The sequence below is a fragment of the Loxodonta africana genome, chromosome 25 (assembly GCF_030014295.1).
Source record: "Loxodonta africana isolate mLoxAfr1 chromosome 25, mLoxAfr1.hap2, whole genome shotgun sequence".
Taxonomy (NCBI): domain Eukaryota; kingdom Metazoa; phylum Chordata; class Mammalia; order Proboscidea; family Elephantidae; genus Loxodonta; species Loxodonta africana.
In genome coordinates, this window is record NC_087366.1 from 49,040,698 (window position 1) to 49,066,425 (window position 25,728).

Consider the following 25,728-nt stretch of genomic DNA (forward strand, 5'->3'; position numbering starts at 1 on the left):
CTGTCCCTGGCATCCTTGGGTTCAGCATCCATGATATTTAGTATGAAACTCAAGTTCTGTAGCTTCCTGTCTGCTAGGCGTTTGGATTTTTAAGGAATAAATAAAATCTTGATTGTGGTGAGCATGGACATAAATGTAATAAAAGGACTACAGGAAGTAGACTCTAATGCTTAACTAACCCATAATAAGCATCCGTCTGGTCATTCTCTTCTGTTTTCTATCTCATTGCTATAGAAAGGAAGATTATGTTGAAGACCTAAAATTTGACTATAGCTGGAAGCTGTAGGAATAGGAGGAAATAAGAATAGTATTAAGCAAAAGGGAGTTTTCTTTTGGTGTTCACATGTCATTTACGTGCTCCTTCTGGCCCTGGGAGCCCAGTGCCCTCAAGCTGTCCTCTGACTATTCAGAGCTTTTCCAACAGTGCATCTTCTCTTCCAAAATTACCTTCTGCTTTTCTCCTTAATTCTCCCACACAGGCCTATTAAAACTATAATTTCTTTATTTGAACCAATATTGTATGTTTTGCATATTAATTCAGCAGTCAAATGAATGCTGGGATTTTGGGCAGTTATGGAAGACATTCAGAGCAGCATATTTTCCTTTTCAATCACATTGTTCAGACAACTTAGAAACACTTAGAAAGTGTTCAGCCGAGTAGTTTTATCCATTATTTATCACAAAAGAGTGACTTACTAGGATTCTCACTCTTTGGGGGAGAAGGGAAGTGGTGATAAAGAATGTATGATATTCTTTAGGACAGATAAAAAGGGGTTCGAGTTAATTTAAAAATAAACTGATAGTTGCTACGGCTGCTAACCAGAAGGTCAGCAGTTCAAATCCACCAGCTGCTCCTTGGAAACCCTGTGGGACAGTTCTGTACTATAGGGTCACTGTGAGTCAGAATTGACTTGAAGGGAATGGGTTGGGTTTTTTGGTTTATTGTTATTTAAAGCCCTATGTCCTGGGGTACTTTGTTAAATAACAGTAAATCATTAATACAAGAAAAAAAATAAAAAGAAACAGACCACTTTGATTAGGTAGTCTGTTTGGTAAGGCATTCCCAGATGAGGTGTTGAGAAAGCAGAACAGATACCAGGATCCTTTCTGTGGGAATTATTCTTTCTTCTGTCCTCATCTTTTCCCCCAAACCCGCATGTCCAACCATGGATTGCCTATGATTAGTCCACATTAGGCCCAGCCTCATTCTCCAGCTAACAAACAGGATGAAGGGCAAATGAAGCGCCGTAGCTTAGAGTTCCCACTTCACTCTCCCATCTGTTTCCTTTGTCCTTATGGTAACAGATCCGGGGGTCATCAGATCAACCTTATAGCAACTTCTACTTTGTCTAATTCATTTTCTTCTTTTCAACTGAACAAAAAAAAATCTTGGTTTGACTGTATTAAAGGTAGCACTAATTGTGGTCATATAAATGAACTACTTATTCTTTATACTTAATAAACATACTGTCAGAATATTAAATACATAAACCAGGTAAATTTAAAGTTTTATTAAATTACAATTCTATATTCATTTAGGACCAGTTCACAAAAACTGAAAGTGCTCACTTGCCTGGCTTAATGGGAACATACTCCACTTGCTTTTGGAGGTTGTCTTACTCCAGTGTGCTAAGGAAAGAGCAAATCAAGGAACTAAAGTACTGCAGTGAAACCTGTGAGAGCTGAAACTCAATGGGGGTACTTTGTTTTTCCGGGTCTCACAAGTTTTCCATCTTTGGCAGGGTACAGCCTTACCGCTTTTCTATCATTCATTTCAGTGGGAAATATTTGACTTTTCCTTCTCTGACAGGTTTTCACCTTACACATGTTCTGGCTTTCACAGGTTTTTACTGTATAATATAAATGTTAGACATAAAGGAATAGAGACAGTACCTGCCGTCTGGTTCTCCTGCTGTTATTTTCATTCCTTACATTCTGGCATATAAGAGAAGCAAGTAGGCTGAGAGTGTTGGGAGGCTGAGTCCCTGTTTAGCTTTTGACCTCATATAAAATCCTGCTAAGATGTCATGAAATACTTCCTTTCAGCCCTGGCTCCTAGCTTCCTTCATGCTTCTCTTGCTTTTAATATCATTCTTTCCCTCATCTTCTTTCACATCTTACAGAACCAGTCACAGAGATCTGAGGCTTGGCAGCATACTTTTAGCTGTATCTGGAGAAAGTTGATCATAATCAAGAGCTAGTGGAAGACAGATTTTTAAAACATGCGCTGTAAAGATTTTTTAATTCTATGGCCAAAATCATGCCTAGCTCCATCTGAGGAATAAGCTCCATCTACATGTTCAAAACAACCTGACTTGAAACTCTCATACTTGAGAAGATTCTCATACGCGATCCTTGCTCAATTTTGGCAGCAATTATTGCCTATTGTATGTATATTACACATACATATTATTGTATGCTATATATTTCATATATTTAGGCAATCTAGGTAGAAAGAAACATGACTATATAGTCCATATGCCTATTTGGTGTTTTATTAAATAAGACCTTTGGAATTTATTAACTGAACCTTAAAAACTGTTAGTCAAGTTATATGTCTGTAAGATAAATTACTTTTGGTTTCTGCTTGTGTGCTTACCTCCATATTCCAGCCTTAAAATTCTGGTGGCAATTCATAGACCTAGAGATGAAATACACGTTTTTAAGTGGTATCTGATTACATATTAAGACAACCTCTGGTGTTCAATGTTAGCTATGATACCATTTTCAATGTTTATAGAAAATCATGGTATTTGAGGGTGTATATGTCCGGGGAGAGACAGAGAGATTAATTGGTTTTCTCTAATTGCATCATCAAGAGAAGTAAAATTCATGCTTTTATATTAAAAACATAAAAATAGATGTCTGGTTTCTAAGTAGGACCTTATTGCTGTGGCGACTTCATATTGGTTTTAAACAATCTCAGCTTAGAAAATACGTTGTCTTTCATATTCAGAGATAATTTTAGGAGATGTACATTGTGACTTATTTTTAGTATAGTGGTAATATATTTGTTATGAGCTATTCATGCCCTTTTTCATGGTTTTAGCACACTCTGGTCAAGAAGTAAGGATAGCCAAAAAGTAAAAGTTTCTCTATGTTAAATATTTTAGTACTTTTTATATGTATAGTACCGTACTGTGCACAATGTTGGATACAAAGTTGGTCAGATACAGACCTAGACCTCAAAATGCTTACTTTATTAATAAGAAAAATAAATACATAGTTATGAACTATGCAACGTGCAAAGTGGTAAGTGCCATACGAAATGTGGCCATTCAGAAGTGTTCATTCAACATTTATTGAGAACTTTTTAATATACAGGGTTCATGCTAAGCATTGTTCAGTATTTCCAGCCCTTAAGGACCTGACAGTCTAGTGGAAAATGCAAATAAATAAACAGATATTTATAATGCTATGTGAGAAATACAGTAATAAAAGATATGACTGTATATCACAGAAACACAAAGGAGAGATACCTAACTGAACCAGAAGGGTCCAGAAAGGCTTTCTGAAAGAAATAATGCCTGGGCTGGACTGTCAGGCCTGAGTATAGTCAGCAGAACAAAAGTAGAGCTACATAAGAGGGCGGATAGTATATTCTAGGTACCCAGAGCATAGTTAGGTGGGAGTGGGGCTGGGGAACAGAGGGAGATTTCAGTTCAGTTTGCTGAAAGCAGAAAGGGTGAGACAGGGGTTGATGAAAAATGAGTGTGAAGACATAGACAGGGACCAGAATCAGGATGACTTTAAATTTCATTTATGGAGCTTAGATTCACTTGGCCCCATGTGTGATAATTACTGAAAGGTTTAACAGAGGGGTAAAGTGACAAGCTTCATTTTGGACTGGGAGAGAGGTACTTCCTATTAATAACTAAGGGACTGTAACCAAGTTTGAACTTGGAGACTTCAGCCTTAACAATGGAAGACTGACTGGGATAAGAAACAAAAGTTTGTTTAGAAATCTGCAGGTCTTCTAATCCTGATTTTCTGTTAACTCTTAAAAAAAAAAAAAAAACCCTTTGCCGTCGAGTCAATTCCAACTCACATACTCTTTAGGACATTATTAAGTCACCTTCTATTACAATTTCCTGTAGAAAGAAATAATAGTTCCTGTCTACCTATCTGCAGAGCTATTGTAAAAATAAAACATAATATTGAATGAGTTTGCACTTCCGTCTGAAACCATCTTTAGCTCTTATAGACCCAGTTTATAAATTCCCTACTGTAAAAAAAATTGCAGATGCCCATAAAAATCATATATGTGTGTGTGTGTGTGTGTATATATATATATATTTGTTACAGCATTTATCACATTGTTGCTAGCATATTATCTTCCCTACCAGTGTGTGAACTGCTTGAAGGTGCACAAAGTACCCTGTTTATCTTTTAATTCCTTACATCTGCATAGTATTTGACATAAACTCTAAATATTCGTTTGCATTGAATATAACAAATTCCTTAAGTAGGTATGGTTCATATTTGAAAAACTCTACTGTTTATGCAAAGTTTCAAAAACTTGAAAAAAATTTGAGATAATTACTACTTTTTTTTACTTAATTCTTTAATGTCAGAAAAGTGAAGGTGTCCCTCTCGTGACTAAGCCTAATGTATAAGATCTCTGTGAGTCAGAATCGATTCGATGGCAACGGATTTGGTTTTTTGATTTTAATGTATAGTCAGGATGGATGATATTGTTGAAGTAACTGTTTTTGTTTTAGTCCATTTTCAATAATTCTGAAGCCATAATTTAGCTCTTAGTATTTAAAATGCTGTCTTTGAAAAGAGTAAAAATTTGGTAGGTAAACGGTTGGAGAAAAGCCAGTTAAATATTTTGTTAAATGCCTGCCAGCACTGAATCAGAATGATTTAGGTCCTTTTTTTCCTCTGGTATGTTTCAATTTACCACTGCAAACCTTTCCAGAAAAGGAATTGTCCAGCACTTGTGTATGGAGCATTATTTTGTGAGTCATTGTTTGTGCATGGTCCGATGAACACTATATTATCACCTTTAGACCTAATCTGAGCAACTGTTTTGTTTGTTTGTTTTTACTGTCTTATCCTCCAGTTTTTCTTGAAAACAGTTGTACTTTCAATCTACCCAAAAAGGTGGCTTTGTTTGTATATTTATATACTTTATTAATACAGTAGAAGTCATTGAGAGTGTTATGTGTGTAAATATTTGTAACATACAGTATTCTCCTTTCTTTGTTGAAGCACTCTTCATCCTGTACTCCAGCTAGCAAAGGCAGACGTGTAAGAGACGATTGTGCTTTGTGTACCCATCACCCCTTCTGCCCCACCTCCTACCCTTGTTGCCTGTGGTTGCAGAACATGCTGACGTTTTTTGTGATGTATTACTACATTTGTTGCATGTTTTGTGCGGCTGCTCCTACTATTGCTGCTCTGCTTTTCTGTTTGTTTGGTTTATCTTTTTTTTGGCTTTGACCTTAAAGCTTTAGGAGTGTTCGCATAAATTTCTATAACCAACTAAACTAATAAAATGATAAGATGTCTTTTATATTTTGATTGGAAAAAAAAAATCCTAAAATAGCCTTTCAAAATTGATCAAATATGAAGTAAATGAGTTTCTAAATAAGAATCTGACATGAGCAGATACGTAGAGATTTCTTAAAGATTTTAATTATGTAGAAAGACAACATGAAGGTTCATATTATGCAAAGTTAAAAAAAGATTTGAGACAAGTTATGGATCTTGTTATCTACAATTTTGTGTAAATCAGTTCTGGAGAGATCTTGAGGGGTTTTGTTTGTTTTTGTTTTTTATGTTCAAAGGAAACTCCCTAAATATATTTACCGATTTGAGACTATGTAATAAGTCTTTTATAGTCTAAAATAATTCCAAGATTTTAAAAATATTTGTAACATTTACCATACCGTAAACACCTTCTTTGCTAAGGCTGGCTCAGTATTTCTTAGTCTGAGATGGGCCAACCACTACCCCTATCCTATAAGATTCTGGTATGTTCAGAGTGGGGAATCTTTATATGGAAAGATCTCAAATTTTACTAAACCAGCCCCTACTCCAACACCAGTATAAACACATAGATACTCCCCAGTTGAGAAGCAGTGGGCTAGCTGAGATTGTTTGCTCCAATTTCCATAAAAATAGAATAGTAACATTAAAAAGGAGTGTCATTGATAGGTGCAGGGTTTTAACTTTCACCTGTCAACTTTATATGTCACTGGAATTAATCAACATCTTAAATCCAGAATTCTGGGGTGTAGAAAGTTCTAGATCAGGGAATTCTCTGGGTTATAGAGGGCATGGAAAGTAATAGAGTGGCCCATGGGCTCCTGTGCATGTCTTCCTGGCATGATGGAGGGTTGATTGTAAAATAAACATGATTAACAGTAATATATTTCAAACTGCAGTTTAAAAATGAATAAACAGTTCAACTACAAATGCTATATGGCCCTTTACACTGTAAATTTAACTGACATCTGTAACGCTTATGACAAGATTGCTGGTTCAACTATTTCTTGATTTTTTTTTTAGATTTGTTTGTAGATGATTAAAACCATTATGTATTTGGATTTATTAGTCTGGTCATATGTTAGCTAAAGTGTCATATAACCTATAGAAGGGGAGACTAAGATCTGTGTGCTCAGTTATATAGTAGCTTCAAATTATCAGGATGTAAATTCACTGAATTTTTGCCTACTTGTTTTTGAATGGAAACCCTGGTGGTGTAGTGGTTAAGTGTTATGGCTGCTAACCAAAAGGTTGGCAGTTAGAATCCACCAGGTGCTCCTTGGAAACTCTATGGGGCAGTTTCTCCTCTATCCTATAGGGTCACTATGAGTCGGAATTGACTCAATGGCGATGGGTTTGTTTTGTTTTTGAATAAGGTTATAATTCAGAGAGCTTTTGTTTTTCTGATTGAATTTATTATAGATAGTAACATCCCACTTGCTTTGTAGAGTTCCATGGTTGTTGGCCACCCAGAACATATCTGTGAATGTTAAAATAAGGAAAAAAAATTTGAGGGAAATTAGTGTTATGAAATTCCTACTCTTTATTCTTTATAGTATGAATAAGCCACCCTTAGCCAGAATCTGTTGACTTAAAATTACCATGTACATATATAAATATCTAATTATATAAATAAACATATATTTTTAAAATGGGTAGACAGGCTTTCTGGCTTTCTTGAATTTTTCCTTGGTCAAGTATCTGACAGAAAGTCAGCCACTGAAAAGTGGTAGTTAAGAGGGAAATGACTGAAGAATTACCAGTTATTCAACAGTTAAAAAGAAAACATCTCAGTAATAGTCCCAGGAAATATCAGTATATTACAGTAGTGCCCAGATTGTTACCGTTCCTAACAGCAACCTTGAATCTGACAACATGACATATGATTTTATGTTATGTGTCATGTTTTTAGACAGGCAAACATATAACAGTTTCATAAATTTAAAATTCTTTAAGTGACTGTTAATTGTCATATAAATGTTTACTGTATTCCTGTTTTTACTATGCTGTTAAGCCTCATTTACAATTTGCATACTTATGTTCTTTATAAATAGTGTTATTTAATTAAGCATAATATAAGAAAGATTCATCATTTATAGTATTATTAATGTCTGAATAAAAACAGAGAAAGTTCCATAGTTTTGTCACTTATAGTGAGAAACAATGCTTGTCTCATTTCAAGTTGTTCCTTTAGAGTTTGGAATAGAGCTTATAAATAACATGGGGTTAACTTTTTTGGGTTTTTTTTTTTGTAACATTTATAAATTGTGAAGAGTAGATATTCAAATCAATATATTGAAAATACTTAAGGAGTAATTTTCGTTTAAAAAAATTACATTATTTGTAACTAGTAAGATTACACTTAAACCAAACCAAATTCTTTGCTGTCTAGTCCATTCCCACTCATGGCAACACTATAGGGTTTCCAAGGAGCAGCTGGTGGCTTCGAACTGTCAGTCTGTTCAGTTAGCAGCCAAGGACTTAACCACTGCACCACCAGGGCTTCTTTTACTACTCATAACCTTCAGTAATTTGTTTTAAAATGATAAAATGTTATATTTACGATTTTCCATATGCTATAGTATATCTATAATACTGTCACCATTTTTGTCATAATCTCAATTAACAGAAATAACTATCACTAAAGGTTTAAACGTTGGATTATTTATTTGTCATGTTGCTTCTAAAAATACTTGAAGCTGAAAAATTTCAAAAACATTGATGAAAATTGAATTTTTTCTCTATTAACTTAAAATTTTATGTTTTGCAATACAAAACAACCTATTAGATAACAAGCTTTTTTAAAAATAGGTTGGTCACTTACAATCCATATAAAATCTTGGTATCTTTAAAACCAGGTTTCTAATGAGAATGGTGCTACTTGTACTCGTTAAAATCTGTAATTATTGTTTGGCCTAAAAAAGGCCCATTGATGCATGTTTAAGATGAGTGGTTTCAATTATTTTTATTACTTATAAGAAGACCACTCTGCATAATTTGAAGACTTCTTGACAAGTGGGTCATCTAAAATCAGACAGTTGCCTGATCCTGAAAAAAATACTTTTGTATTTCACTTTGCTACTCTAAAAATACATTTTGAGGATCATTCCTTAGAAAGATTTTAGTAAACTTAGGGAATGTTATGGATTTTTTGCATGACACAGGTAGTGCGGTCAATACCACTGATAAGCTTTTTTCAAATTTGATATTAAGTTTTCTTCCTTCTTCTTAATATTAGAGCATGAAGTAAAATGATGGAGTATAGGAGACATTTCTAATGCCTGTTCCTTAGAAAAACTTCTTAAAGTATGTTTACTTAGGAAAAAATATTAACTGAAAATAGGAAAATATCATTTATATAAAGATATTATTTATTTTTATCAGTGGATTGCAGCTTAGAAATGTTGAGTATATCACTTACGTGTTCAGTTAAGATTTGTTTCGAAGATCTTTTCTTTGGACAATATCAAAATATACTGTGCAATAAATATTAGCTATTATATTTTGTCATTTTCCCCTTTTTGTCATTCTTTCTATGATCATAAACCCAACTATTGACTTAAGATGTCTACTATTGATTTATATCAAGTATTTTAGTTTTTACCAAGTTATTCAATCACTGCTTATGTGTAATGCTTTAATACTTTTTGTAACAGATTTTTAAATTTCCTTGGTTTAAATATAGTGTTAATAATGATTACGTTTGTTCAGAAGGTTTTAAAGTACTTTGTGTAAAAATAACTAATTTTTGCTTTGCTGCCATACTATACTCCATCATTACCAATTAATTATTACAATTAATTTTAGGCTATCTTTAAATCCTGACATTGAGTATTCTCAAAGTTTAGTAGAATTATTTGCCTTTTAGGGGATACAGTAAACCATTGATTATAAATACATTGGTAAGCATTTAATTATAGTTAAAATCAATAGTATGTTTAAAAACATAGCCCTGGTGGTGGTAATTAAAACTTTGATAAAGAAAATATGTAAATGATATAGTATTTTTCTTATTTTTTATTGTTAAACCTCTTTTGAATTATTGTTTACACTGGCAGTAATTCAGAAAGGAAATGAAGTATTAAAACCTATTAATGTTATTAGATAATAGGTTCTTACAAAGTCTTTTAAAAGACTTGAAAAAAATTTTTTAAGTTTGACATCCAAAATATTTTTGCCTTGGGTTTACCCATTTTTACCAAAATTTGTTTCTTGTCTTTATGAGAAACACACGTTAGAAAAGAAAGTGGTAATTTTTAAATTTCAGTTACAGTAATCAGAGTATCAATGTAAATGGCATTGTTCAGATTTTTAATATGCCCAGTTAATGCCATCTCAAAACATTTTATAGTATCTTTGCTTATTTTTAACTTTTTTAAACAAAAACTTACTTGGTTTTGTTTAATCTGTGGGATTGATTTTTACGTAAGGGCATCAACTCTAAAAAGCTATCATTGTGATTTTTATTATTATATTTTATTACAATAATATTGGTTGTTTTTTTTTTTTTTTTAATTTAAGTGTTTTCCACTTCTGAATAACCAGCTTTTACCTTATTCAGCTGAGGAAATTATTTTTTAATCTAGCCTCATTGTTATTGTTTTCTTTCATTTTTCGATGAGTAAAAAACTAGTTAGGCCAAAAATACTTTTACAGATGCCAGTAATTCTTCAGAAGAGCCAAGAGGTATGTATGAAAAGCCTCAGGAGTTCTTTAAGAGTCACTGCTTGGTGCAGCCACAGATTAAGCTGTGATGGCGTATATTTCCTCTGCCTAATATCCCACTTAGAGTTTCCAAGGAGCACTGGGCACTGGGTAATATCCCACTGTATAACCATCACAGGATCATGAAACGTACTGGTAAATGTTTTTACAACCAGTTCTCGGGGCAGGGAAGAAACTCGAATTTTGAGGGTTTGCAAATTCCCATGTTGTAAACATAGCTTGGCAGATTTCAAGCTGCTAATGTGACCTCACTGAACTTGGGTTTGGGAAGAGACGCTCACAATTTGTTCTAGAAGTGTCGGAAACAGACTCTGGCACATAACTGGACCACCTGCTGGCAAAATGGCTTAAGGCAATGTATTTTAATTCCTGCACAAGAAAATATAAAACTGTAAGCTCAGCTTATGTCAGCATGGGTTCATGTGGCTCAAAGAGCAGGCCACTAAAATTTCAGTCAGTACTATTGGAAATAACAAGCTCTTGCCTTTCTCTTTTTTTGAAAGAGTGCTTAAAGTAATTGGACCCAGAGGTACAAAGCCGCTATATTAACTATTTAACTTTATTCACAGCATTATCCTTCTCACAGGAACTTCTCATTTTATGTCTTTCAGTCAAACAATAGGACTAAAGGTTTTTGTGTGACAGGTCAGAAACTGTTTTCTTAAAATGACCCAGTATTTTTTACACATAGCAAATCCCCCACTTGATACAACTTTACAACTTTTGATTATTTGAGTCAGTTTTAAATTCTTATTTGTGTAAAATGTATCAGTACTGCTTTGCTTATCAATTTCATTTTAACTGAATCACCTCTCCCACAAACTCTAATTCAGCTTGCAATTTATATAATCTTATGAAAACTAGAAAGAGGAGATTTTTAGAAAGTTTAAGACATTTCTGCCTTATTCCCAAACCAGGGTCATATTTCAGGTTAATAATTTAAACTGATTACTTTCTCCATGGCTGTCCCTGAGTATAACTGAACTGGGTAAAATCTGTCTTCAGAGCCCCCATGTTTCTTTCTTTCACTCTCCTCTTCCTGACCAAAGCTCACTGTCAGGAAAGAAAGTAATATAACTTAGCCTCCGTGATCATTAAATTACTTTGTGGAGTAATGGCTCTGTACAGCCAAAAGAGTGCTGAATTTGGAGTTAAGAGATGGAATTCAGACCTGACTCCCACGTCATAAAACTTACCGGTTTAATGAAATTGACCCATCACACACAGAGAGCTGCAGTTCAGCTGGTACGCATCAGTTTAAACATTGAAATACTTCCCTAGCAGTTGGTAAACAGCTGCTTCTCCAAGGCCCCTAGATGCCTTGCTGAGAGTCGCCTTTTCCCCTCTTCTCCGAATCCACTAACTAAAGTTTTAAGGCCTGTGTTGGTGGCTGTCAGTCAGTCCTGTAACCGAACACGGGTTCTTGTCCCATCGTGTTAGCCGATGGAAATAAGACGGATGCCACACCACCAGCTGCAAGGGAAACAGAGTGGAAATTTACTGTTAGCGCAAACAAGGACCAACGTGGGGCCTCATGGCTGAAAGACCACGAGCTCCCCACCCCAAGGGAGCTGGGAGCTTTTATGTCCTCAGTCCCCAAGGGGCAGGAATTGGTGCCCAAAATCCAAAACCCTGAGCCCTCCCATGCCGGTATTTGAAGATCCAGGCGCTGAGTCACGTTACAAAGGAAGGGAACTTTCACTTTGCAAAGGGACTAGGGCACTGTGGGTGTGCTGGAAAATACCCTCCTCTCTGGTGAGTATCAGGTCCAGGGTCAGGTTGAGGACACAGCTCTTCAGGTCCTGCGCCTGCGCCAAAATCCTGGTTCCCACGTGTGCAGGGTTCTGGCGCCAAATTCAAACCATGGTTAGGGCCACGGTGTGGTCCGGCCAAACCACAGTTAGAAGCCCTGGCTTGGCAGGCTGCAAGAGGGTGGGGGGAAACCACAGCGGAGCAGGGGAAGCCTCAGCAGAGGCTTCAGTCCCCTCAAAGTCCTGCCTCTTGGAATGCAGGAATGCTACAGGCCATAGGTGGACACCTATGGAAGGCTACCACAGTGTTTACCAGCCCACTAGCTAGTCCCTGCAGCTCCCACACACCTCCCAGGTTTTAACATTCCACACCAATCAGAGGTTGACTCTTCATATGTATATATACCATAAATCCCTAACAGCCTTATACAGTGATTACACATGGGAAAAACCCTCAACTTGAGAAAGTAGTTTGTGCATTTAGGGTTTGAAGCCATGTGCCCAGAGTTCTGTTGGGCTGAAAACCAGGCTGAAAAGTGAATATCTTGGCAAACCTTTTTTCCAGGTATCTCTATTCACAATCATTTATCATTTATTTAATATTTTAAAGAAGTTCTTTTCACTTAGTTTGACGTATGAGAGCTATTGTTATTTTAATCAATTGTTCTGAAATTTCTACTTTATCAAAACATTTTCATCACTATAGTTGAGTCTTTATCAGTGGCAGTTCTAAGGAGTAGTTGAGTATGTTATCTATCAGGCTGTCATGCCTTCCCCCCAAAATAGTAACATAATAATAAAGAAAAAACTTTTTAAGTAAAATTTAACTTTTAAATTTCTTTAAATGCTGAAGCTCTTTTTATTGACTTGTAACTTCTGATCTAAGCATTGTTCTAACAGCGTCCAAACAAGTTCTCTGACCTCCTTCTCAGATTGCCTTCATTGCCTTTGTTTTAAAAACTCAATCCTAGTAATTTTGAAAATTGCCAAACTGAATAGATTATTAATCAGTGTGCTCCATAAGATCTTGTATGCTAAATTTTAATTCAAGGCATTTTTAATTTCTAAAAGTACTTGACTTAAAAGGATGAAATTGAATTTAAATGCTATTATTTCTACTGCTGCAAATTAGAAAAGATTTGCTTTAGTATGACAAGCATAAAGCTGATAGGTTAGGTTTTTTTTTTTACTTTCAATTAATGCCTAGTAGATGCCCAAATTTCATTCTTACTGTGGACAGAATTATTCGTCTCTAATCTACAGTACATGTCTTCATTACATACTCTCATTTATTTCACAGACACAGTTTATTTTGTGAAATACAAATGTGCTATGTGAAATACAAGCCTACCATATGCATTAGAGATCAGACATCAAAGTAAGAGGTCAGCAGTAAAGACTGGGAAGGAGCCTTTTGTTAACTATTGTTATTTTAGCCCTTGTTTATGTTAAGCTAGTGGTTATGCTTTTATATAATGACCTATCCCTGATGCGAATATTTAAACTAAAGTTGGTTTCCACCTTTTCCAAGAAATGTTATCGTGATCATGCCTTAAAAAAATTTGCTAAGAGCTGCAAATTGTTTAAAAGTGATTTCTTGGGTTTTTGTTTTTCCTGACTTATTTTCCTAGACTGATCCCGTTGAGAGCACAAATGTACGGAATCCGAACGTCAAGTTTTACATCCAGTCAAGGTCCACATCTCCTTCCACTTCTAGTGAAGCTGAACCAGTTAAGGTGCCTCACTGGAGCGGTCTTGCTCCATGACTTCTCACTTGTGTCAGGAAAGGGGACACACCTTGCAAAAACAAGTGGAATTTGTCTCTCTTCTTCTAATCAAATATTTGTGTAATAAGTCATAGTCTCTTGAAGATTATTACATCTAGCTGATAATGTAGATAGAAGTAGAAAACTACCCTGAAAATTCAACCTGAAATAGACAAAAAGTTTTATTTAACAATGAATGTAGTCTTTATTTTAATTAGAGAACTGTGTAGAACAGAGGAGAGTTATGTAAATTTTGGGTACAGACTCTATAGGCACGTGGTAGTGCCAGGCGCTGTTCTCATATTTTAATTCTTCTAATAAAACTAATAAGCCATGATATAACTGGTTTGTTACATAATAAGTAGATCTTAAAAACGAAATTGCCACTGCTGGCAACTGAATAGCGTATTCTAACTGGTAAATCAGAAATAGGCATTCAACTAAGATGTGCCTTTTAATAGTACAAAAAGAATATTGTATTCACATCTCTTGTCAATCAGTGGTTTTGAACAGCCAGTTGGCCAGTTTTCATAACAGAGATCATCTCCTCAACAAGTCAGAAGGATGTCTTGTACCTCAGTCCATGTATTCAGCCTCAGAGACACAGTTCTGTTTCTTCAGTCAGCGTGACAGTTCAGGCAGAGCCCCTTGGCTTCTAATTTTTTAATCTCCATTGTGTCTACTGTTCCAATAGAAGAAGATAGTCCAATTTCAAAAGCTAGATGAAGTGAAGTATGAGTTACAGTCAGATTCTGGCCTTGTTTTTTCAAACTCTAGATTTCCTCAGACTAGCTAAGCTGATTAGAGCCTCTGCTTTTTTGGTTATAATTGTTTTACTATCTTGAGTTCATAGATTGTTATCTTAATGGTGAAATATTTCCAACATACAGAAAATAATATAATAATAATAAACACCCATTTTAACTACCATCCACAGATTTTACAGATAGGAACATTGTACCCCCCCCCCCCTTTTTTTCAGATTTTTTCTTGAAGAAATAAAATATTACAGAAACTATTGGAATACTTTCCACTATACCGTTCCCCCCCTCCTTTCCCGGGCATATGTCAATATCCTGCAGTTAGTGTGTATCCTCCCTTCCTTGGTTTTACATTTGTTTCCTATGTATCCATGAACAATGTGTAGAATGCTTGTTGTTTATTTAAAATTTACACAAATGTTATCTGTATCCTTCTGCAAATTTTTTCATTCAGCATTTTGCTTTTGAGGTTTATTCATATAGATATATGACCATTTAGTTCATTCATTGTAACTGCTGCATAATATTCCATTGTATGAACATACCATAACTTATTTATTGTCTTATTGTTGGCTATTTAGGTTGTTTCCAGTTTTTTGTTTTTACAACCAAGGCTGAAGTGAACATTCTTATATCTATCTGCTTGTGCAGAGTTTGTGTAGAAATGAAATTACTGGACTGTATGGTGTGTGCATTTTCAACTTTAAATTTTGCCAAATTGTTTTCCAAAGTTGTTGGACCAATTTGCATTCCCACCAGCACTGTGTGAGAGTTCCCCATTTCCCCCTATTCTTGTCAACCCTTGATACTGTCAGGCATTGACTTTGGCCAACTTGATGGGTATAAAGTGGCATTTTTGTTTTAGTTTGCATTTCTCTGATTTCTAGTGTTACTGAGCATCTTTTTATATGTTTATTGGCTATTGATGATTTGCTTTTCCCTCTCCTTAGCCCATTGTTCTATTGCTTTTCTAATTGTTGTCTAAGTGTTCTTTATATATTCTAGATACTAATCCTTTGCTGGCTATATGCATTGCAGATAAATATCTTGTTCCAGTCTGTGGCTTATTTTCAAATTTTGTTTGCAGTGTCTTTTTGTCTTGCAGAAGTTTTAATTTTAAAGTAGTCAGATTTATCAAGCTTTTCCTTTACAACTTCTGCTTTTTACGTCTTTTTAAAGCAGTTCTTCTCTATGCACAGATTATAAAGATTTTCTTCCATATTTTCTTCTAAATGTTTTAAAATTGCTCTGTTACATGTTTAGGACCTTTACATGCTTATATATTGGAAAAATCCATTTATTTTTATGTATTATGGGAAATGGGCTTTAATTTATTTTTCCTATATGAGCAATCAACTCTCATATATTTTCCCATTGATTTATAATGCTGTCTCTGTTTTATATACATGGGTCTGTTTGGAGGTTCCCTCTTCCATTATTCTTTTTGTCTGTTTCTGCACTAGCACCACACTCTCTTCATTACTATACCCAAAAATAATTCCTGGTACCTGGTATAATGAGCCATCCCCACCTACCTCATTCTTCTTCATTTTCTTCTTGACCTTTTAGTTTTCCAGAAGACTTTTAGGATCAGCTTGTCAAATTCTCTATGGGACTTTTGACTGTAATTACATTGAATTTGTAGATTTATATAAGGAGAATTGGCATCTTTATGATATTGAGTCTTTCCATCTATGAACATAGTGTATCTGTTTCTTTAGAATTCTGTTATATCCTTCAGTGAAATTTCGTTATTTTCTTCATGAATGTACTCCATATTGCTTGTTGGATTGTTCCTAGGTACCTTAAAGTTTTTGTTGCTACGGTGATGGGGTCCTTTTTTGTAATTTATCTTGGACTTTCTATGTATATTATAATGACAATTTTTTTTCTATAAACTTATTAATTTTTAAGTAGATTTTTAGTGTTTCTTATCTTTCATAGCTAGATTTTTAAATGTTAATTCCAAGTTGAGCTCAAAACTTTTTTCAAGCTGTTGAAAAGTAAATAAAATTTAAATTAAAAATAAATTTACAATTAAAAACAAAACTCTGAGAAGCTCAACATAATTCAGTTTTAAGGCTGTAAGATATATAAAGTATTCTACTTTCCGAGGCTGTATAGCAACAAAGGCAAAGGGGGATGATCCATTTTTCTCTCAGTATTTGAGAACATTCTGTAACTTTATACGATAACTAACTTTTTCCTCTGGTCAGCTTGCTTAGCCTTCTGGGAGGAAGTCTTCTTTGTGTCTGTTTTTTTACACATTGATAATTAAGTGGTGTCTTTTTTTTCCCCACAATAACATCCAGTAAAATCACTGACTCCTTTCATTCAAAGAACTATCTACCAATAACACTCCATAGAAGAAGACTGAATTTCATGTAGCAAACATATGGCTTGTAAATAAATTTGTATATAAATCCTGAATTCAATAATACTAACCCCCTTCTTTGGAAATTACTTTCTGCACAAAGAGCCCACTAACTGTCCTCGTCTATGTTCAAGTCCACAAAATTATGTTCCTTATATGTAATGTGTATTCTATATATGGAAGTCAAGGAGTTGAGTTTTTTTTAATATTTTTTATCATAAATAATGCTAAAAACTCTTTCAGATACTTTTTAGAATTAATATAGAAAATTGAGATCAATTTCAAAATCAATACCATTTTTATAGGCTACATGCTATGATTTTTGTTTTCTTTTGTGAATGTTCTTTTCCAAATTATTTTTTTATGTCCATATTGAAATAGGTTTTACTAATTGAACAAATATTCCATCTGTGGAGACTGCAGAGAAATTTTTAAATTATCAACACTGGAGAATTTAGTTTCAGTGAGATATGTTTCTATTAACTAGAACTTCTTGTCTTTTTAATGTTTTGTTTGATTTTTGTTTTGTTTGCTTTGTTTCTAGTGATGTTTGAAATAGATGGAGTTTTTCATGACATTTATCTCTTTTTTTTGTCCCTGGGTTCAGACTGTAGACTCTACTCCATTTCCAGTTCACACACCAACCTTAAAGAAAAAGGGATGCCCTGGTTCAACTGGCTTTCCACCTAAGGTATTCAACTTAGTTATAAGTATAGTGTGTTCCTAAAAAAAATGAGAATGGATTTCTTATGCATTGTGTAGATGTTGTGATTTTTATAATTGGTTTCTTCAAAGTTACAAACGTAAGAACTTGGAAAGAAAATAAATTCTATATGAAAGGAAATAATCACCCACAAAGAAAGGTAGGACGAATGTATAAAGTTGTTTTTCCATCTTCTTAAATTCAATGTTTTGACATTTATTATAGTAAGGAGCAGTTCTTGGGGAATGTATCATAAGGAAGGCATTTAGTTGAGAATCTGAGATTGAGGTTAATAAACAAACTGCTAAGAAAGAGATATGTTTAATGAAAATTCAGTTGGGGTCTTTTTTTATTCTATTCAACATGGACATGGCTAAAGTATTGTGTATGGTGGACAATGAAGATTTAGTTGCTTATTCAAGCTCCCAAATTCTAGAAATTAGAAAACTGCAGTTATCTCCTTCTCCTCACCCTAAACCTTAGAGCCACAGATTGAAAGAGAGATTGATGCATCAGAGAGACTAATAAAATATATAAAAATTATAAGTGCTATAAAAAAAGACAACAAACTAAATAACCTGTGCTAGATAAAGCAAAATTCTGAGGCCAGACAGAACATGAATTTAAAATAAGCATAAGGATTATCCTCAAAAGACAAGAAAGGAGGTATGTTGGTAATGTGAACTAGGATAAGGCATTTATAGAGAAAAATAAATTGGAAATTCTTAACATGAAAATATAAGTCCTGAAATAAAGAACTCAATAGATGTATATGATAGTAGAATGTATATAGCAGAAAAACAAGCTAATGACATGGAAGTTGAGATGGGAAATATAAGAGTAAACATATAGACAGAAATAGCATCAATATCTCTACAGAAGGACTTTCAGAAGGGAAGAAAAAAGCAGAGATATGGAAATACTTGAAGAAATAGTGACCTAAAATTTCCCAGAATTAAAGATAAATTTATATAGAAAAACACCATTAGATGGTAAACAGACTAAATAAGAAAAAACGTACATCTAGACACATTATAGTAAAATTTAAGAATATCAGATCAAGAGAAAATTCTAAAAGTTTCAAAGAGCAGATCATCTGTGTAAAAGAACAGAAATTAAATTGACATTAGGCTGCTCAATAGCAGCCTGGGAACACAATTGAGAAATGTGTTCAAAGTGTTGAAGAAAAAGAACTTGAATCTAAATATTTTAATCCAAATATTACTGAAATATGAGGGCAAGTTAAAAATACCCTCAGGTATACAAGAACCTAGAAGGTTTATTATACAAGGTCTTCTTTGAAAATCCTGTCTTGGAAGAAGTACTCCATTGAGAAAAGATATAAATCCAAGAGGATTTATGAAAAATGTGGGAAATAAGGATGAGTTGGTATTTTAGGGGACTTTACTGTAAAAAAAAAAAAATTTTTTTTTTTTTTACTGTGGTCTAAAAAAAGCAAGGATCCCGCTCCTCAAAAATCAAAGAAAGAGAAAATGTATATTCAGCGCAGTCTAGAACTAATCTAACTATAGACACAATGTGGATGGGTGTAAGGCTAAGGTGAGGTGAGCATGCTAAGGTACTTGTCTTGTTTGGGGAGAAAGTGCAGAGACAGCATAGACTGGTTGTGAACACAGTGAATTCCCAGCCGTACTTCTTGAATTGGAATCCTAGCCCCATCATATACTAGCTGTGTGAGCTTGACAAGCTACTTACCTTTCTTTGCTTTCATTTTCTCATCAAAAAATAAGGATGGTTTCCCGGAGTTCAACCTTCAACCAAAAATTACGGAGGTCTTTATACAACAACATACGTGAGGAACGTGCTTCTAGCTCAGTCATGTAAATGAGACCAAATGGGCAACACCTGCCCAAAAGCAAAGCTAAGACAGCAGGAGGGGACAGAACAACGGAACGAATGGAATCAGGAACCAGGGGTGGAGAAGGGGAGAGTATTAACACATCACAGGGATTGTAACCAATGTCAAAAAAACAGTTTGTGTATAAATTGTTGAATGAAAAGCTAATTTGCTCTGTAAACTTTCACCTAAAGCACTATGTATATATATGAAATAAGGATAGTGCCTTATTGTGTTGTTTTAAATTTTAAACAACTTTAATGTTTGTAAAGAACTTAGAATGGTGTCTGGCATGTAGTATCATATAAATATGTTTAATATTGATAAGGGACTCATAAATATGGTTCTTAATAAGTTGAAGGGAACAAACCGAAAAGTATAACTTTCAAACCTGCAGATGGAAATCCTGTCCGTTAAATGGAAGGCAGGCAAGGGAGAAGGAGAACAAAGGAAAATATGGTGACCTGGTAATCTTAGTGGCTTAGAACAACCTTTTTGTAATGCTCACTATTTTATGGGTTATGATTATGGGAAGTTCTCACTAGGGGTTTCCCATGAAGTTGGAGTCAGATATCAGCTGAGCCTACAGTTACCTGAAGGTTCAGCTGGATTGGACATCCAAGACAGCTTACTTCCATGGCAGGAAGTTAATACTGACTGTCAGCATCTACTCGTAGTCTCTCCAGCATGACAGCCTCAGTGGCCTTACATGGCAGCTGGGTTTCCTCAGAATGAGCATACCAAGAGAACCAGATGGACACAGCATGGCTTAAAGCAAAGGTGTATGGAAAGGTAGAAAATAAAGAAAAGTTGAGATCACAGATAATATAATACAAATGGAATATAAGGTGTAAAACCTCAACAGACATAAAAGAAGACATTGTATACTACTAAATGGAATAGTAGATAAAGAAGATATAATGGTCATGAATGTACATGGACCTAACAATAAAGACTTAAACCATATAAAGCAAGAACTGAAAGAACTAGGGAGAGAAGCAGATTAGAGATAAATTTTAATACACACCCCTCAGACAAACAGTATATAGTAGGGAGAAAATGCAAAGCAGAGAATGGAGGATTGGTATCTGCAGGGATATTGTATCTGCAAAGGAATAAACAATATTAACAGTTAACTGGTCAAAAGCTAAGAATAAGCATATGAACAAATCAAAATGGCCAACAAACTGTAGAGATGCTTAAACTTAGTATAGAAGTAGAGGAAAAGCAAGTTAAACTAATAATGAGATATACCTGTACATTCATGATATATATATCCTATCATCAGTAGAGAGCCCTGGTAGTGCAGTAGTTAAGAACTTGGCTACTAACCAAAAGGTCCAGCAGGTCAAATACACCAGCCACTCCTTGGAAACCCTGTGGGCAGTTCTACTCTCTCTTATAGGGTTGCTGTGAGTTGGAATCAACTCAATGGCAATGGTTTTTGGTTTTTTTTTAAATCATCAATAGCATACTCTAACATTATAGGTGGACGTTTGAATCAATACCACCTTTTTGAAAGCAATCTAAAAACATTTTTAATTAAATATTCTGGTCAGTGTATCTTTAGAATCCAGTGAATAGAGGATTTTGGGAATTTGGTAGCAGTCTTAGCATAGTTTTTGAATCTCACTGACTCTTCCTGTAGAAACAGTCAGAGGATCTAGGAAAGCAAAACTAAAAGATCACCAGGTAAGACCTAAACAATAATAGATGAAAAGATTTTCCTGTAAACCCCAAAATATAAATCAATAGAAACAGACCACCAAAAGCTACAAGGACCTGCGTGGTATTAAAAATTGTTAAAGAAAAAGCAGAGGTAAAATAAAATGACTTGTGATAACCGTGAGAGCCAGAAAAGTATCAAATCACCATTAGGTACTGCTGGAAAGTTCTGAGAACAGCAGCAGAAACTCAGAGAGGACTTTGCAGTCTCTATGACACAAGTGAGTGCAAGTGAAATGTGACTACAGGAAGACCTGACAGTGCAGGAGTCATGAATTCTCAAACCTAACAAAACGAAATGCCCTTCTGGATCAAAGTATGGTAAAAGGATACAACCCTGATGTATGGTTGGTTGGCCAGGTAGCTGTCTTCCAAATTTCTTGGCATGGACGAGTGAGTGCTTCCATCATTGCATCCATTTGTTGAAACATCTCAATTAGTATTCTTTAAATCCTGGAGCCTTGTTTTTCACCAATGCCTTCAGTGCCACTTGGACTTTTTCCTTCGATACCATTGGTTCTCAATCATATGCTACCTCCTGAAATGGTTGAATGTTGACCAATTCTTTTTGGTATAGCAACTCTGTATTCCTTCCATCTTCGTTTGATGTTTCTGGCATCATTCAATTTTTTGTCCATAGAATCCTTCAGTATTGCAACTCAAGGCTTGAATTTTTCTTTGGTTTTTTTCAGCTTGAGAAATACTGAGCACGTTCTTCCGTTTTGTTTTCTAACTCCAGGTCTTTGCGCAATTCATTATAGTACTTTGTCCTCTCGAGCCACTGTTTGGAATCTTCCATTCATCTCTTTTTACTTCATCATTTCTTCTTTTCACTTTGTCTACTGTACATTCAAGAGCAAGTTTCAGAGTTTCTTCTGACATTCATTTTGGTCTTTTCTTTCTTTCCTGTCTTTTTAATGACCTTTTGTTTTCTTCATGTACGGTGTCCTTGCTATCATTCCACAACTCATCTGGTCTTTGGTCATTAGTGTTCAATGTGTCAAATCTATTCTTGAGGTGGTCTCTAAATTCAGGTGAGATACACTCAAGGTCATGCTTTGGCTCTTGTGGACTTGGTTTAATTTTCTTCAGTTTTAATTTGAACTTTCATATGAGCAGTTGATGGTCTGTTCTGCAGTCAGCCCTTGGCCTTGTCCTGACTTATGATACTGAGCTTCTCCGTCGTGACTTTCCATATATGTAGTTGATTTGATTCCTGTGTATTCCGTCCAGTGAGATCTACATTTATAGTTGCCATTTATATTATTGAAAAAGGTATTTGCAATGAATAATAATAATAATAAATAAGTCAATGGTCTTGGAAAATTCTGTCATGCAACCTCCAGTGTCATTTCTATCACCAAGACCATATTTTCTAATACTGATCCTTCTTTTTTTCCTTGGAACTTTGATGTTCCAATCACCAGTAATTATCAATGCATCTTCATTGCATATTTGATCAATTTCAGACTGCAGAAGTTGGTAAAAATCTTCAGTTTCTTCATCTTTAACATTAGTGGTTGGTACGTAAATCTGAATAATAGTGGTATTAACCTGTCGTTCTTGTAAGTGTATGGATATTATCTTATCCTATCACAGTACAAGTGCTGTACTTGAGGATACATCTTGAAATGTTCCTTTTGACAATGAATGCGATGCCATTCCTCTTCACTATGTCATTCCTAGCATAGTAGACCATATGATTGTCTGATTCACAATGGCTAATACCAGTCAATTTCAACTCAGTATGCCTAGAGTATTGACCTTCATGTGTTCCATTTCATTTTTGATGACTCCAGTTTTCCTTGATTCATGCCTCATATATTCCACTTTCTGATTATTAGTGGATGTTTGCAGCTGTTTCTTCTTATTTAAGTTGTGCCACAACAGCAAATGGAGTTCCTGAAAGCTTCACTTCATCCACATCATTAAGGTCAACTCTACTTTGAGGAAGCAGCTCTTCCCCAATCATATTTTGCATGCCATAAACCTGAAGGGTTCATCTTCCGGCACTATATCAGACAGTATTCTACTGCTATTCATAAGGTTTCCTCTGGCATTTTTTTCAGAAGTGGATCACTAGGTCCTTCTTCCTAGTCTGTCTTAGTCTAGAAGCTCCACTGAAACCTGTCCACTGTGGGTGACCCCGCTGGCATTTGAAATACCAGTGGCATAGCTCCAAATAACATAGCAACACACAAGCCACCACAGTATGACAAACTGACAAACAAGTGGTGGCTACGTGTACATAGGAGAAAATGTAGGAGAACTTCTGTGTGACCTTTGAAAGGGGAATGAACTTTTAAAATAAGATCTCAAATTAAAAACATAAAATTAAGGCTGTCTTTTGAGTGAAAGCATTGTCAGTAGGTGATGACAGACTAATAGAAGATATTTGCAATGTCCAACACCAACAAGGAAGACAGTGGTGGTTCCGTCTTAGAAATCTCACCTTCCGTGTGGAAGACCCAGGTTCGATCCCTGGCCAATGCACCTTAACCACAGCCACCACTTGTCAGTGGAGGCTTGCGTGTTGCTCTGATGCTAAACAGGTTTCAGCAAAGCTTTAAGACTAAGCCAGTCTAGGAAGAAAGGCCTGGCGATCTACTTCTGAAAATCAGCCAGTGCAAACCCTGTGGGTCACAGTGGTCCAATCCCCTTGGGCGTGGGCTCACCATGAGTTGGGTGCTGACTCAAGGGCAGCCAACAACAAACACCAGCAAGGGGTTAACGTAAGAAACTCCTGCAATTCCATCTAAGGAAAAAAACAAGAAGCTGGAAATCCAGTGGAGAAGTTTCTAAGTAATATGAATAAATAATTCCCAGAAGAGTAAACCCTAGTAGCCAATAAACATATGAAGAAATGTGCAACCTCATTAGTGATTGCAGAAAATAAAAATTAATCCTATAATTTTTTTATGTTATTATCACTTTATGCTCACTGGATTGGCAAAAAGTAAGTTAGGTAACATCAAGGATGTAGAGAAACAGGCTGTTTCACACACAGCTAATGGAAGTATAAGCAGGTACAGCTGTTCTGGAGAGCAGCCCGGGTATGTGGAGTAGGTATATACCATGTGACCCACAGTCTCCTTCCTTCAGAAAAACTTCGGTATAAATCCATAAGACAATATGCAGGAAGGTGTTTGTTGCAGCATTTTATAGCAGGGAGTTGGAAATGGGGGAAGGATATGTAAGGTGTGGCTGATGTATAGCAGAATATAACTTATATAAATTAGAAACACAGCAACTAATTTATAAGAATATATCCATATCCAAAAACAAAAACCAAGCCAGTTGCTATCAAGTTGACCCTGATTCCTGGTGACTGCATGTGTGTCAGAGTAGAACTGTGCTCCACAGGGCTTTCGATGGCTGATTTTTCAGAAGTAGATCATCGGGCCTTCCTTCCAGCATGCCGCTGGGTGGACTTGAACACCCAGCCTTTTGGTTAGCAGTGAAGCATTTGACCATATGGATCTTTTATAAAGTGTATTAAACTGGGTATCAAATGTCAGGAGGAAGGATTGGGAGTGGCTTATCAGGGATGAATGGAATAAACAGTAAGGCAAAATAAAGCAAGACTGGGGCTTCCAGCAAGCTACGATAATAATATTAAGGACTGAGTATTAACTTTGTCCACCTGATGTTGCTCCCAAAATATAAAATTTACTTTATTTTTTTTTAAATGAAAGAGTAAATCTACATTTATCTCAAAAAATTCTTAAAAAGGAAAGAAAAAATATAAAAATATTAAAAAGAAGGGTTTATGTGGGATAGAAACTCCTTTGCCTGCCATTTATTAGTCGTAAAATTTTAATTACCCACAGTTAATTTTTAAGCTTTCACTAAGAGTAGTAGTTCTACTTTGCTTTCACATCTTCTACTAAAAACATTTTACCTTCTCCATTAAGTAGCTTGAAGTCTACAGCACAGAAGAAATTGGGATGGAAAAGAACCCCTCTTTCTAATCCACCTCTTTGAATTTTGAGATATAGTTAATTATCAGTTAATCCCAAATTACCACATCATCTAAAACTCTTCATTTTGGCTTAATACCCCTTTTCCCAGATTTAAAAAAAAAAAAAGTTTCTCCTTCTCCACCTACCCTTTTGGGAAGCAAGTGTTAGAAATCAAGTGTTAACCAGGAGGCAGGGAATAGGAATCTGTGAAAGATCAGGAGCCAAGGAAAGTAGATCCTAGGATTGAGTTTTTATATCTTTCTGTTACTACCTGTTCCTCCTTCCCCACCAAAAACAAGCAAAACCAAAATCCCTCTGTGCACTGCTTAGATTGATGCCGGCAGAATCATGATCCATAGACGCCTCATCTTTCACTGTAAACCACGCCCCCCTCCTCCCACAGTTCAACCATCACCTACCACCTGGATAACTGTTGACTGAGAGTCATGCTCTGCCGAAGCACTCTGGATTTTGTGGGGTTTTTCCCTTCTCTTGCATACCCAGAATTGTGACTTCCTGAGTAGGTCTCTGAAATAGAGTGTATAGTAATATACTTTTTAAGCGGTTTCTTGGGTGTTTTGAAGAATTACTATTAAACTAGTCACAG

General features: G+C 35.3%; 1 protein-coding gene across 6 annotated transcripts in view; it reads left to right on the forward strand.

Annotated features, from left to right (window-relative positions):
• CDC42BPA (CDC42 binding protein kinase alpha) overlaps positions 1–25,728 on the forward strand; it is a 341,599-nt gene that overhangs the window by 276,293 nt on the left and 39,578 nt on the right. For 3 of the 6 annotated variants that reach the window (XM_064276784.1, XM_010591060.3, XM_023549335.2), the window contains 2 exons: positions 13,604–13,708; positions 17,481–17,564. In XM_064276784.1, the coding sequence (XP_064132854.1) occupies positions 13,604–13,708; positions 17,481–17,564 (189 nt within the window). Of the gene's footprint in view, positions 1–5,217; positions 5,257–13,603; positions 13,709–17,480; positions 17,565–25,728 lie in introns of all 6 variants that reach the window. The other 3 variants (XM_003410927.4, XM_003410926.4, XM_010591062.3) reach the window with 2 other exon arrangements.